The sequence below is a fragment of the Delphinapterus leucas genome, unplaced genomic scaffold, assembly GCF_059928025.1.
Source record: "Delphinapterus leucas isolate spDelLeu-1000000601 "Yukka" unplaced genomic scaffold, BTC_Dleu_Yukka2 spDelLeu_asBTCV2_sq60, whole genome shotgun sequence".
Lineage (NCBI taxonomy): Eukaryota > Metazoa > Chordata > Mammalia > Artiodactyla > Monodontidae > Delphinapterus > Delphinapterus leucas.
In genome coordinates, this window is record NW_028322269.1 from 500,707 (window position 1) to 517,068 (window position 16,362).

At 36.8% G+C, this 16,362-nt stretch overlaps 1 protein-coding gene across 1 annotated transcript; it reads right to left on the reverse strand.

Annotated features, from left to right (window-relative positions):
- Positions 1-12,815: 12,815 nt before the first annotated feature.
- LOC111168146 (UDP-glucuronosyltransferase 2B4-like) lies at positions 12,816-15,910 on the reverse strand. The gene is given in 2 exon segments (XM_089906079.1): positions 12,816-13,194; positions 13,197-15,910. Coding segments are annotated over 2 exon segments (741 nt in total). The 5' UTR covers positions 13,864-15,910; the 3' UTR covers positions 12,816-13,120.
- Positions 15,911-16,362: the final 452 nt, after the last annotated feature.

A 16,362-nucleotide genomic window follows, 5' to 3' on the forward strand; every position in this document is an offset into this window, starting at 1 on the left:
CCATCACCACGTGTAATTCTTTTTCTTGTGATGAGGACTTTTAATATTTACTCTCAACAGTTTTCGCATATGCAATATGATGTTAGCTATAGTCACCATGCTGTTAAAATTACATCTCCATGACTTGCTTATTTTGTAATGGGATGTTTGTACCTTTTACCCCTTTCAGCCATTTTGCCCACCTCCACCACCTGCCACCTTTGGTAACCACCAACCTATTTTCTGTATAAAATTTTTACTTTAAAGATTTTTCTTTTAGATTCCATCCACATTTAAGTGAGATTGTACAGTATTTGTCTTTGACTTGTTTCACTTGGCATAATGCCCTCAAGGTCCATCTGTGTTGTCAGAAATAGCAAGATTTCATTCTTTTTTATGGCTGAATAATATTCCATAGTGTGTATGCCACACTTTCTTTATTCAGACATCAATGGACACTCAGGTTATGTCTGCATCTTGGCTATTGTAAATTTGCAATGAACATGGACGTGCATATATCTTCTTGAATTAGTGCTTTCGTTTTCTTTGGGTAAGTACCCAGAAGTGAAATTGCTGGATTGTATGGTAGTTCTATTTTTTAGTTTTTTGAGGAACCTACACACTGTTCTGCATAGTGGTTACACCAGTTTGCAATCTCAGCAACAGTACAAGAGGGTTCCCTTTTCTTCATATCCTCACCAACACTTATTTCTTGTCTTTTTGATAATAGCCAATCTAACAGGTGTGAGGTGATATTTTGATTTGCATTTTCCTGATGATTAGTGATCATGAGCACTTTTTCATGAACCTGTTGGCCATCTGTTTCTCTTCTTTGGAGAATAGCTATTCAGATCTACCATTTTTTAATTGGATTTTTTTGGGGTTTTGTTTTTCTGCTATTGAGTTGTATGAGTTTTTTAATATATTTTGGATATTAACACCTTATATATATGATTTGCAAATATTTTCTCCCATTCTGTAGGCTGCCTTTTCATTTTGTTGATGATTTCCTTTGCTGTGCAGAGGCTTTTTAGTTTGATGTGTAGGCATACTATGGAGATAATTGCAGGTTCAATTCCAGACCACTGTAATAAAGCAAATATCTCAGTAAAACTAGTCACATGAAATTTTTGGTTTCCCGGTGCATTTAAGTTATGTTTACACTATATTATAGTCTATTAGGTGTGCAATAGCAATACGTCTAAAAAAACTATGTACCTTTGTTAAAAAACACTTTATTGCTAAAAAATGATAACCATCATCTGGCAAAAAAAATGTTAACCATCATCTAGCAATGCAAGGTTGCCACAAACCTTCAATTTGTAAAAAAAAAATGCAGTATCAGTAAAGCACATTAAAGGGTAGTGCAATAAAACAAGGTTGCTTATAGTCTCACTGTTTTTTGTTTTGTTTTGTTTTGTTGCGGTACGCGGGCCTCTCACTGTTGTGGCCTCTCCCGTTGCAGAGCACAGGCTCCAGATGCGCAGGCTCAGCGGCCATGGCTCACGGGCCCAGCCGCTCCGCGGCATGTGGGATCCTCCCGGACCGGGGCACGAACCCGTGTCCCCTGCATCGGCAGGTGGACTCTCAACCACTGTGCCACCAGGGAAGCCTGTTCTTATGTTTTTCAGGTATATACCCAGGAGAGGAATTGCTGGATCATATTTTTATTTTTTTGAGGAACCTCCATACTGTTTTCCATAGTGGCTGCACCAATTTACATTCCCACCAACAATGTACAAGTGTTCCCTTTTCTCCACATCCTCTCCAACATTTGTTATTCATAGACTTTTTGATGCTAGCCATTCTGGCAGGTGTGAGGTGATACCTCACTGTAGTTTTGATTTGCATTTCTCTAATAGTTAGCAATGTTGAGTATATTTTTTGAATGCCTGTTAGCCATCTGTACATCTTCTTTGGAAAAAATGTCTACTTGAGACTTGTGCCCATTCTTTGATTGTTTTATTTGTTTTCTTTGATAATGAATTGTATGAGCTGTTTGTGTATTTTGGATATTAACCACTTGTTAGATAATTTACAAATATTTTCTCCCATTCTGTAGATTGTATTTTTGTTCTGCTGATGGTTTCCTTTCCTGTGCAAAAGGTTTTATGTTAATTAGGTCTCATTTGTTTATTGCTGCTTTTATTTCTTTTGCCTTAGGAGACTGATCTAAGAAAATATTGCTGTGATCTATGTCAAAGAGTGTTCTGCCTATGTTCCCTTCTAGGAGTTTTATAGTTTCAGGTCTTATATTTAAACCTTTAAACCATTTTGAGTTCATTTTTGTATAATGTTGTACAGGAATGGTCTAATCTCATTGTTTTTAATGTGGCTGTCCAGTTTTCCCAGCACCACCTGTTGAAGAGACTCTTTTCTCTGTTACATATTCTTGCTGACTTTCTCAGAGATTGACCATAGGTGTGTGGGATTATTTCCAGGCTCTGTATTCTGTTCCATTGATCTGTGTGTCTGTTTTTGTGCCAATACCACACTGTTTTCATTACTGTAGCTTTGTCGTATATGTAGCCTGAAGTCTGGAAGAATTATACGTCCAGATTTGTTCTTTATCCTCAGGACTGCTATGGCAATTTGGGGTCTTTTGGGGTTCCATATAAATTTTAGTATTATTTGTTCTAGTTCTGTGAAAAATGTCCTGGGTATTTTGATCAGGACTGCACTAAATCTGTAGATAGCTTTGGGTACTAAGGCAGTTTTAATAATACTAATTCTTCCAACCCAAGAGCACAGGATATCGTTCCATTTCTTTGAATCATCTTCAATTTCTTTCATCAATGTTTTATAGTTTTCAGCCTGTAGGTCTTTCACCTCCTTGATTAAGTCTATTCCTAGGTATTTTATTATTTTTATGTGATTTTAAACAGGATTTTTATCTTACTTTCTTGTTCTGACATTTCATTATTATTTTATAGAAATGCAACAGATTTCTTTGTATTGATCTTGTATCCTGCATCCTTGCTGAAATTATTTATTAGTTCTAATAGTTTTTGTGTGGAGACTTTAGTGTTCTCTGTATAGGCTATCATGTCATCTGCAAATAGTGACAGTTTTACCTCTTCCCTTCCAATTTGGATATTTTTATTTACTTTTTGTATCTGATTGCTGTGGTTAGGACTTCAAAAACTATGTTAAATAGAGGCATTGAGAGTGGCATCCTTGTCTTGTTCCTGAATTTAGAGATAAGGTTTTCAGCTTATCACTGTTGAGTAATATGTTTGTTGTGAGTTTGTCATAAATGGTCTTTATTATGTTGAAATATGTTCCCTCTATACCCACTTTGATGAAAGTTTTTGTCATGAATGGATGATGAATTTTATCAGTTGCTTTTTGTGCATCTATTGAGATATTCATGTGATTTTTATCTTTCCTTTTGTTAATGTGGTATATCACATTAATTGATTTACATATGTTGAATCATCCTTGTGACCCTGGAATGAATCCAACTTGATCATGGTCTGTGATTCTTTTTATGAATTGTTGGATTCAGTTTGCTAATATTTTTCGTTAGCTAATATTTTTTTAAGGATTTTTGCATCTATATTCATTAATGATATCCACCTATAATTTTCTTTTTTTATCTTTGACTGGTTTTGGTATCAGGGTAATTGTGGTCTTGTAGAATGAATTTGGGAGTGTTCCCTTCTCTTCACTTTTTTGAAATAGTTTGAGAAGGATAGGTATAAATTCTTTTTTATATGTTTGGTAGAATTCCCCAGTGAAGCCATCTGGTCCTGGACTTTTGTTTCCTGGGAGTCTTTTTAAATTTCAAATTCAATTTCACTTCTAGTTATCGGTCTGTTCAAATTGTCTGTTTCTTTTTGAATCAGTCTTGGCAGGCTATATGCTCCTAGAAACTTGTCCATTTCTTCTAGGTTGTCCAATTTGTTGGCATATAATTGTTCATAGTAATTCTCTTATGATTTTTTGAATTTCTGTGGAATTGGTTGTTATTTCTCCTCTTTTATTTCTACTTTTGTTTTTTCGGGTCCTCTCTTTCTTCTTGGTGAGCTTGGCTAAAGATTAATCAATTTTGTTTAACTTTTCAAAAAACCAGTTCTTGGTTTGATTTTTCTATTGTTTTTTGATGTCTATTTCATTTGTTTCCTCTCTGATGATTATTACTTCCTTCCTTCTGCCAACTTTCAGCTTTCTTTGTTCTTCTTCTAATTCCTTTAGTTGATAGATTAGGTTGTTTGAGATTTTTCTTATTTCTTGAGGAAGGCCTGCATCACTATGAACTTCCCTCTTAGAACTGCTTTTTGTTGCAACCCCTAGATTTTGGAAAGCTGTGTCTCCATTTTTGTTTGTCTTGAGGTGTTTTCCTTTTTCCTCTTTGATTTCATTGTTGACCCACATTTTTGGTAGTAACATGTGGTTTAGTCTCCATATGTTTGTTCTTTTCCCAATTTTCTTTCTTTAGCTGATATCTAGTTTCATGCTACTGTGGTCAGAAAAATGCTTGGTATAGTTTCTATCCTCATAAGTTTGTTGATGCTTGTTTTGCGACCTAGTATGTGATCTATATTGGAGAGCATTCCATGTGCACTGGAAAAGAATGTGTATTTCTTATTTTTTTAGAAGTAATGTCCTGTAGATACCAAGTAAATTCGACTGGTCTATTGTGCCATTTAAGGCCACTGTTGCTTTATTGATATTTGTCTGGATGATTGGCCCATTGATGTCAGAGGGGTTTTAAAGTCTCCTGCTATTATAGTACTATTGTCAAGTCCTCCCTTTGTGTCTGTTAGTATTTGCTATATATATTTAGGTGCTCCTGTATTGGGTGTGTATATGTTAACAAGTGTAATATCCTCTTTTTGTTTTCCCTTTATTATTCTATAATGCCCTTCTTTGTCTTTCATTATGGCCTTTCAAAGTTTATTTTGTCTGATATGAGTATTGCTACCTCTGCTTTCTTGTTTTCATTTACATGAAATATCTTTTCCTACCTCCTCACTTTCAGTCTGTATGTCTTTTGCCCTGAAGTGAGTCTCTTGTAAGGCACCATACTGAAGGCTCTTGTTCTTTTTTTTTTTTGGCGGTACACGGGCCTCTCACTGTTGTGGCCTCTTCCGTTGCAGAGCATAGGCTCCGGACGCGCAGGCTCAGTGGCCATGGCTCATGGGCCCAGCCACTCTGCAGCATGTGGGATCTTCCCAGACCGGGGCATGAACCCATGTCCCCTGCATCAGCAGGCGGACTCTCAACCACTGCGCCACCAGCGAAGCCCTCTTGTTCTTTTTTATCCAGTCAGCTGCCCTGTGTCTTTTGGTTGGAGCATTTAGTCCATTAACATGTAAAGGAATTTTTAGTAGTTATTAATGACTTATTGCCATTCTAAAACTGTTTTCCAGTTGTTTTTGTAGTTTTTTTCTGTTCATTTCTTCTTTTTGTTTTTCTGTTGTGGTTTGATGATTTTATTTCATAGTATGCTTGGGATCCATCTTTTTGATTTTTGTGTATCTATTGTACATTTTTGATTTGTGGTTATCATGGGGTTCATATATGTTAACCCATAATTATATCTACTTTCTTTAAACTAATAGTCATTTAAGTTTAAACACATTCTAAGAGATATTAATTTTTTATTCCTCTCCCTCATATTTTGTGTTTTTGATATTATATTTTACATCTTCATGCTTATCCCTTTACTGTTTATGGTAGTTATATTTGCTTTTGCAATATTTTTTTGTCTTTTAATCTATGTACTGGCTTATTTAAGTGCTCTTCAGGAAAAAAAGTGATCTTCAATCCTTACTTTATATTTGCTGTTTCTACTGTGATTATCCCTTTCCTATAGATTCTTACTTCTTTTTCATTTAGAGAAGACCCATCAACATTTCTTTTTGGGTATGTTTATTATTGCCAAATTTTTTTAGTTATTGCTTGTCTGAGAAGTTCTTTATCTCTCCTATTTTAAATGACAGTCTTGCTGGGTAGAGTATCCTAGGTTGCAAATTTTTCCCTTTCAGGAATTTGAATAGATCATGCTGCCCCCCTTCTGGCCTGAAAGTTTCTGCAGAGAAATCAGATAATAGCCTTATAGTGATCCTTTTGTATATGACTCCTTGTCTTTCTCTTGCTGTCTTTAGAATTCTCTCTTTATTTTTAACTCTTGTCATTAATTATGATATGTCTTATTCTGGGTCTGTCTGAGTTCATGTTGTTTCAGATCCTCTGTGTTTCCTATACCTGGATGTCTGTTTCCTTCTTTAGATTTGGGAATTTTTCAGCCATAATTTCTTCAGATACATCTCGATAACTTTTTTCTCTCTTTCATCTTCTGGAACCCCTAAAATGCAAATGTTGGCATGTTTTATGTTATCCCAAAGATCTCATATGTTACTTTATTTTTATTTGTCTTTTGTTCTGATTGGGTGATTTTCATTCTATTTTCTAGATTACTTATGCATTCTTCTGTGTCATTTAGTATTCTATTCATTTCTTCTAGAGTGCTTTTTATCTCAGATATTGAATTATCTGTTTTTGTTTGTGTCTTCTTTATATTTTCTAGTTCCCTGTTAAAATGATCTGTGCTTAGATGAATTCTCTTTCCTAATTCAGTTAGCATTTTTATTATCAACAGTTTGAATTCATTGTCTGGTAGACTGATTATCTCTGTTTCATTATTTTTTTTCAGGGGTTTTGTCTTGCTCTTTCAATTGAGAGTAGTTCTCTGCCTTTTCATTTTACTTGCTCTGTCTCTGTGAATATAGGTGAAACAGTTACCTTTTGTGGTCCTGAAGTGGTGTTCTTATGTGGAAGCATCCTTATGTAGACCTTGTGTGCCTTTGGTGGGAGGGCTGTGTTTGATGTGGATTCCAGTCACACATTTCCTTAGGGTGTGCTGGTAGCTATCACCTTGGTGTAGGGGTTGTGGCTGGTGATGGAGAAGCCTGAGCCTGTGCAGGGTGTGAGGTGGAACTTCCACTCTGCTTAGTGGCCATCTCTACCCTTGCACAGGTGGAGTCTCCTCCCAAGGTGCTGGAGCAGAAGGTTGAGAATCTGGCTCGAGCTGGTTGTGTGTTCCATTTAAGTGTGTGTTTTTCCTCCTCCCTGCACTGGGGTCTTTTCCCCAAAGCAGGGGAGTACTGAAGCAAGTGGGGCTCCTGTGCTTACAGTGGTCTGATGCACTGGTTGTGTAGGCATCTGTGGCTACCTCAGACACAGCTCACATTCACATCTCTTCCCCTGTTGTGGTCACTCCAGATCTAGTGATAGGTTGTGGCATCAAGTGGGCAGGGCTGGAGCATTTGCTCATCTGGGATTGCATACTTGTGGTCACAGGAGTTCAAGCAGCTGTGCTGCCGTCAGAAGTCTGGGCTGCTTATGGGGTGCTGTCTTAGTAAGCACTAACAACGGCCTCCACCATCCCACCTGTAAACACCCCAGGCCCCAGGTCACCTCTGCATCCCAAGATTGAATCTTTTCCCAGTTGGTGGGAAATCTCCCTAGATCCAGGGCCAAGCTGTGGTGTGGAGTGGGTGAGGTAGGAGTGTTTGCTTGGCTTGGACTGGGGAGCCCAGTGAGGCAGCAACCACTAGGGCTGACCTCTCTCCGCCCTGTCTGTTGGCAAGCCAGCACCCTTGCATTCCACACGAGTGGAGACCAGGCTTCTCCAGACTTTCTATCTGTCCCAGCAGTTCTCCAAGCAGCCAAGGGAACTTGTCTCCTTCCTGTAGGACCCTAGAACTGGGATGCCCAGTCTGTGACTTGACCCACTCACTTCCCAGGGTGAGTGTCCATCTGTGCAATCTCTCTTTTCCTCTTAGTACCCTCCCAGGGGTATTGGTCCCAGACCGGTGCTTTTTTTCTTGTCCTACTCAATTATGTGTGTATCTTACTTACAGCCTTGGTTTGTAGGAGTTCTGCCACTTTCCAGTTAGTTTTCCATGAGAATTGTTCCACCTGTAGATGTATTTTTGATGTGTTGGGGGAGGTGAGCTCCACATCATCTTGCTCCACCACCATTTGATCTTCCTCTGATCAGTGATCTTTGATGTTACTCTTGCAAAAAGATTATGACTCACTGAAGGCTCAAGATGATTAGTATTTATTACCAATAAGGTGTTTTTAAATTGAGATATGTACATTTTGAAGATGAAATATATTTGACATAAAACATTATGTAATTTAAGTTGTATAATGTATTGATTTGATACATTTATATTCAATATATTGTAATAGGATAGCCATTTTTCATGATAGTTCACACCTCTATCATGTCACATAATTATTTCTTTTTGTGGTTGGAATAATTAAGATGTAGTCTCTTAGCAAGTTTGATGATTATAATATAATATGGTTGTCCATATTCACTGTACTATACCTTAGATCTCTAGGACTTATTTTTCTATGAGATGCAGATCTGTACCCTTAAAAGACATCTCTCCTATTCTCCTACCCCTCAGCTCCTGGTAACCACCATATTACTCTCTGTTTTTACAAGTTTGACTTTTTTATATTCCACATAAAATGGATATCATCTAGTATTTGTCTTTCTCTGTCTTTTAAAAAAATAAACAAAATGACAATCTTTAGCTAGATTAACTAAGGAAGGAAGAAGACATAAATAAAATTAGAAATGAAAGTGGAGACATTATAACTGATGCTACAGAAATACATACGCTCATAAGAGACCACTGTGTAGAATTATATGCCAAAAAATTACATTACCAAGAAGAATGAATAAATTCCTAGAAACATGCAATCTATCAAGACTGAATCAGGAAGAATTAGAAAATCTGGACAGTCATAATAAGTAAAGGTATTGAATCAGTTTCAAAAACCTCTCAACAGAAAACCCCAGGACCAGAAGGCTTCACTGACAAATTCTATGAAATATTTAAAGAATAATTAATGCCAGTTCTTCAAAAACTCTTCCAAAAAAATTAAAGAGGAAAGAGGGAACACTTCCAAACTCGTCTACAAGGCCAGTATTACCTTCAATATAAGCCATTATCCAGGATGAATATAAATGCAAAAATTCTCATCCAAATATCAGCAAGTTAAATTCAATAACATATTAAAAGGATTATATACCATGACCAAATGGGATTTATCCCTGGGATGCAAGGATGGTTCAAAGTACCCAAATCAGTAAGTGTAATACATTGCATTAATAGAATGAAATTTAAAATAACTTGATCATCTCAATAAATGTAGAATAACATTTGGCAAGATACAACATCCTTTCCTGATAAAAACCCTCAACATACTGGGTGTAGAAGGAACATACTTCAACATAATAAAGATGTGATATATATAATACACACACACACATGCACACACACACACACAGAACTCAATGTTATTCATCTATGAGAAAGAAGGACATCCTGCCATTTTTTGACAACATGGATGGACTTTGATGGCATTATGCTAAAATTCGTGCTTTCATTCTAATCTTAATTACTCCTATAACTAAATATACATTGTGACATATATTTTGAAAATTGTAATTCTAATTTATATTTTTTTATCCTACAAGAAAACTGTGATCTTATTATAGCTGTTATTTTCCAACTAAACCTCATACTATAGTTGATTTAGTGTAATAAAAAATTCTTTGAGAAAACGATTGTAATGGTGTGATGTGCACATGATAATTTATTTAATTATTGCTTAATTTTGAATATTTACATTACTTCCAGTGTTGGCTTTTATGAATTACTGCCCAAAATATTGTTTTTGCACACCTTGATTAATTTTCTCTGTATGGTTTCTTAGGAGTATACTATGAAGTCAAAGCCTATAGCATTTTTAAGATTCTTGAAGCATTTTGCCAAATGTCTTAATTCTTTAAAAATTACAGAAATTTTCTGAGAACCTAATAATGAATGGAAAAGTTAGTAGCTTGAAGGAATAGTTTCTTTATGTAATGAAATCTTCACAATCATTGATGGATTTAAATCTTATTTTGCAACTTAATAGCAAAAGCTACTATTACTAATTATTATCATTATCCTACTATTCATCTTTTCTTTGTCCTTATTCCTCTCCTCTTAACCTCCCTTCTTACTAACGCTATCACTTTCCTGCAATGAGAACAGGGAAATCTTTCAAAAACTAGGGTTAGATAGCATAGAACTTTCACTAACCTTATCTCAGACTTTGTTGGTGCAAATGACATTATTTTGTTCTTTTTTATGGCTGAGTAATATTCCATTGTATATATGTACCACATCTTTTATTTATTTTTGGCTGCATTGGTTCTTCCTTGCTGTGCACGGGCTTTCTCTAGTTGTGGTGAGTGGGGGCTACTCTTTGCAGTGCGCGGGCTTCTCATTGTGGTGGCTTCTCTTGTTGTGGAGCATGGGCTCTGGGCATGCGGGCTTCAGTACTTGTGGCTCACAGCCTCTAGAGCACGGACTCAGTAGTTGTGGCGCACGGGCTTAGCTGCTCCGTGGCATCTGGGATCTTCCCAGACCAGGGCTGGAACCCATGTCCCCTGCATTGGCAGGCAGATTCTTAACCACTGTGCCACTAGGGAAGCCCTTAAGTCAATTTAAAAGAGATCATATCAATTTAAAATAGATTAGATTCTTGCTTTCCTTCATAAGGAACAGCATCCTATAAACTGAAGAGAATTCTTTGTATTTTTAAACTACGGGAAGTTTTCAGATTCAAGTTGTACAAATTATTTGCTGTTTAGTGTATGTGTAGAGTTTATGGTTCTTATATATGCAGTGTATATTTTCCCTGTGCTCATTCTGTTAGGCAGCTATGATGTTGAGATGTACATCCCTAAGGGAGCTTTACTGAGGTTTTCTATAGGATTGGTATAGGCAGAAAACACCTATCCTAATAAACTAAGTTATCTCTTTTATTCTGCAAGTTGTAAAACCCTGGGATTTCAAATGAGGAATGGTTTAAATGCTGATGTGAAAGCTAGGAAATGCTGAATTTGGCTCCACAAATTGTTAGGTCATACATTTATATTGTTCAAGAATGGTGTTCTTTTTGGCTAGTGCGCCAGTGAAGAATCTCAATCCTTAGAAAAGAATTTTATCATTTTATCTTGCTGATCAGATAGCCAAACCTTAAAAAATTCTTAAAATTAAAACAACTTTAACTTAAATGTGTTAAATTATATTTTATTTAACTTAAATTTTATTACATGTATTAAAATTTTAATTCCCTTTATTTTTCATTTAAAAACTTAAAATTTACTTTTAAACAACTCCTTGGGATATCTACTCTTTAGGACTTTGCTAGATTATATAATCTTGATATATTGGAAAACCAGTTTCTAGTAATTTAGAAATTAGATCCAAGTGACTGGTACACATTGGGTTATTGACAGTATGGAATAGCAACAAAATAACAATAAAGACAATAGGTAATATTTTTTCTGGATCACTAAGTATGTTCCAGAGACATTTTGGGTGTTTCATACATACTAACAGATTTTTTCCCCACAACAATATGAGGTTTGTACTATTATTATAAGAGTTAAGGCGGACATAACTATGAACATTGTATTCTAGTTTTCCATCATTGTTGCCTGTATCTTGCAACAACCAGCTAAATAGTGTCCCTTTTCACTCTTGCCCCTCTACAATCCAACCCAGTAACTACATCCTGTGTGTGTGTGTGTTTTTTTTATGTGAACATCTCTCTCCCTTTCTTTACCCTTTTAATTTTCTCCCTAATGCTCCTACTAGATGTTTCAAACTCCTTATAATTATCTGTCTCCAACTTACCTCTCCAACATCATTTGCCTCTTTACTCAAACTCTTCCTTTTTAGGCTAAACTTAGACTTCTTGGAAACTGTCATTACTACTCTACCTGCTTTTCTTTTCTGCCTTCTTCTACCCCTGCCCTATCCTGAACATCTTTCAGATCTTGTCTTAATTATCAATGCCTCAGGGATAATATCTGTGATTCCTGCTGGATGTTTCCTTAGTGCTGTGGTCTTTCCTTATAAAAATTTCACACAGTTTTTACTACTTGCTGGTATTCTATCTTTCCAGGTAGAGTGTCAGATGGCAGAAACTGTGTCTACACCATTTCTCTGCATATTAGCACTTATTTCTGGAATATGCTAGTCATTTTATAATTATTCTTTTAACTTTTTATAATAATTCTTTTAATGAAGTCTGATGCTTTATTATGTATTGAATAATGAAAGTAATAATTTTACTGACATATTCTCAAAGTCTTCCACTTTATTCTGTATTGATAATGAAATTCTGATACTTGCGTTGGTATAGAAATAAATATATGAGTTTCTAATTGGTAAGTCACTTTATCTAGCATCCCACATCTCTCTCACTGTAATTAAATATTCTAAATAAAGAACACAGGATTATTCCTATTGAAAATGCAATGTAAACAAAACAAAATAAATAAGAATAGGTAACCTTAGGCAGGGGTTTGGCTGGTTTGCAGTGGAGGCCTCCAACAAATTCAAAATTTGGTAGCAGTGGGAGAGGAAATTCAAAATCCGAGTATGTTCGAATGAGCCACATTTCAGCTTTCCCCATTGTCTTTAATAATGTAGTCGGTCTTCCTGGAAGGACAAACTAAAACAACAAGAGTTAGATCAAATGAGAGTATTGCCATGTGAATATAGTAGGTAGTTTTTGGAAAGGAGCTTGGAATGATATAGCCAAAGATGTTTGAAAGTGTTCTCTAATAAAGCAAATATATATGTATGTGTATAGTGTACATCATATTGATATTGTATCATATCATATCATATAATACAGAAACCGAGCTACACAAGTAGAAACAATTTCCAAATGCTACCTAAATACTTGTGCTACAAATATGTGTGTAACTCTTCAATCTACCTGTCTTCATTTATCAAGGCATTTTATGAGGTTTCTAGTGATTTTTTTTAAGTTAAAAAAAGAAGTTTAGTAATATAGATATATAATTGCTTGGAGAAGTCCTAAGTGCTTCAGTTTGTGTTTTATGACTTCCTGGAGGAGAATCTGTATGAGTAATGGGAAACAGGGTTATACCTTACCCTATAATTTAATATTTTGATAATACTTATGAAATCATTTTATATTTTCATTTCCTTGTTTCACTTATAAGAGACAAAATTCTGTTACTTTATACAAACTCACCTTCCAAGGCACTAGGAAAGTTAGGACTTCATGCTACCAACTAAAAATATAACTTATCTAGTACTTCGCTGTAAAACTGATTCCATTTATTCTCATTAAATGTCTGGAACCAAAGTCAAAATAAAGTGCATATATCATATTTTTGACCCTCTCCGTGAATGTCACGTGATCACTTAATTCTGAAAACGTAGCAGGTACATAGGATGGTGGGAGTGGAAGTCTTCCACTATACTTTTCAGCTGAATAGCCAGGAGAGGAGCGGAGACTGTATACTAAAGGTACTTTAAGTACCTCAGCCAGCAGCTCACCACAGGGTCCAACAGCATCTGCAAGAACAGCATCAAACCTTGATTCATGTAGTTTTGTCATCAGCTTCTTGTTCGAAACATCTTTACAGATATTCATAAGCATATCAGAAAGTTCCCAAAATAAACTTCTCAATTATGAAAAATATGTCCACAACGAATTTTTTGCCAGATATGTCCATTTCTCTACCAAATGCTTGATGTTATGCTTCAAATTATCTTTAGTTAAAGACATAGGTAAAGTCTCAAACTTAATAGCAGATGGTTTGTTGGGATCAATAAGAATGGAAGCTGAAGTTGTCAGAACAGTCACCTTATGACCCGTCATGACAAGTTCATCCAGGATTGTCTTCATAGTCATCCAATGACTGTATTTCATTGGCCGTGCCAGCACCTTTCCACAACTTCCAGAGCTAAAGTAGCAAGTCAGCTGTAGTAGCAGCAGAAGTGAGAGCCATTTCACAGACATCTTGTTCATATGCAATACTTTTCAAAAATTACATTATCCTTTTGCCATTGCTCATGCTTATATCCAAGGAGAAATCAATCAGGATGTTAAATTATAACTCCTGTGCCTCAAATAACTACATTATATGAATAGTCACAGCTGTGGAAATCAAGTGAAAGGGCAAAGTGTAGAACACTTCATGTTTATGCTGGTGTTTAAAATTATTTCATCAGTGCTATCACCCATCTAAAAGTCGATGACTTTGCACACACAAATCAGTTATTATGTAAGAGAGAAAAATAGTGTAACAATAGTGACAAGTGAGAGGCTCTTGTGTCTGCAGTCCCCTTGACACAGAATTAGAGATAATGTAACATCAACAGGATGGAGGATTAGGAGGTCCCAACACTTGTATCCCCCATAAAAGCAACAAAAAAAATAAATGAGCAACTACAAACCAATGTAAATTACTTTGGGAAAGCTCTGGACTACAATGAAGAAGCAGCAGAAACCCTGCAGATTGTAAAAACTGAGGATGGCCCTGTAAAAAAGCTTGGGAAAGATTTTAACTCCATCACCTCATCCTCCAGTTCAGAGCAGCTTGGCACCCACAGAAATTCCTTCAAATGGATTTCACCCCATGGGGAGAAGAAGAGCAGGAGAATCCAGCAAGCTTCACCATCATAGAGGTTTGCAGTATTTGCTACTGAGGACTTCCACAGTCTTCACTAACACTGATTACAGCAGACACAGAGCTGCCCAGAGTCCCTGCTTCTGTGTCTTTCCTGAGGTTGGAAATGTTGCTGTGGTGAGATCTGACACTTGGGGCCCCATCACTCCGGTACTTTGCTTTCCCTGGTTGAGTTGCCACAATGCCTGACTATCTATGAGACTGGAGCTCCTGCTCTGTGCCCTGCCCACAGGTATTAAGTCAGTACTTTGTCTTGCCATAACTGGGGCAATGCTGCTATTGCTTGGACTTCACTGTGTATTCCTAGTTGTGGCTTTGACTGGTCATTACCTAGGCTGAGCTGCTGAGCTACCCACCATTCCTGGAGCCTAAGTCATGGCTTTAACCTATCATTGCTGGGGCTAAAATGCTGCTACTTTGTACCTCACCCTGGGTCAGGGTTCTGATCCACAATTACCACGGCCACACTGCTGGGGCTCTGCACCACAGCCCATGGGTCCTGACTTGCGACTTTAACAGGCCATTGCTGGGCACACGCTGCTGCTGCTCTGTGACTTCCACTAGGGCCAGAATTGGAATCTTGGCCCACCATTTCCAGGCTGTGCAGCTACAGGACCCTGGACCCTTGGACCTAAGCCATTGTAGAACCCTGTCATCTCAGGGCCTGTATCACTGCTGCATCCCACTCACCCCCCACCCAATATAACTATATGTCAAATGCCTAGGACTACAACTATATACATGTTTTACATGCTTGCTTTTTATATTTATTAAGAGAAGAAAGAAGACATATGCATTTATACTGTCATATAATTACTTATCTCACCAGTTCTTTCTGTTTTATCATGGTGATTAGAAATTGCAATCTGGGTTTACTTCCTTCAGTTTGAAGACTTTCTTTTAGTTTTTCCTATAAGGCAGATTTCCAAGCAATGAATTTTTTGGGGGGGAGTGGAGGGAGAGAAATATCTGTATTTTGCCCTCATTTTTGAAAGATAGTTTTGTTTGATATAGAACTTTTGGTTGACAGTTTTGTCTTTCAGCGCTTTGAATATGTCATCCCACTGCCATAGAGCTTCCATTGTTTCTGATGAGATATAAGTGATGTCTTATTGGAGTTCCCTTGTATGGATAAATTACTTTTCTTTTAGTGCTTCAAGATTTTCTGTCTTTAGCTTTCAATATTTCATTAAGTCTGTGTATGGCTCTCCTATGTTTATCGTACTTGGACTTGGTTGAACAATTGGGATACATAGGTTAATGCTTTTCATCATATTTGGGATGTTCTCAGGCATTATTTTTAAAAATATTTTGCTCCTCTCCTTTTTCTCTGACACTCCCATTTTGTGTATGTTACTGTGCTTAATTATGTCCCACAATTCTCAACCCCTCAGTTCATTTATCTTCATTCTTTTTTCTCTCTGTTCTTTGAGTTGTATTATCTTATTGATCTATCTTCAAGTTTGCAGGTTTTTTTAAAAAATTTATTTTTGTCTGTGTTGGATCTTTGTTGTTGTGTGTGGACTCTCTCTAGTTGCAGTCATTGGGGGCTATTCTTCATTGTGGTGCACGGGCTTTTCACTGTGGTGGCTTCTCCTGTTGCAGAGCACAGGCTCTAAGTGCATGGCCTCAGGAGTTGTGGTGTGCAGGCTCAGTAGTTGTCATGCACGGGCTTGTTGCTCCACGGCACGTGGGGTCTTCCTGGACCAGAGCTCAAACCCATGTCCCCTGTATTGGCAGGTGGATTCATAACCACTGCGCCACCAGGGAAGTCCCTTGCAGGCTTTTTTGTTTTGTTTTGTTTTTAAAGTTCAGCAAGATTTTTTTTTTTGATAGAC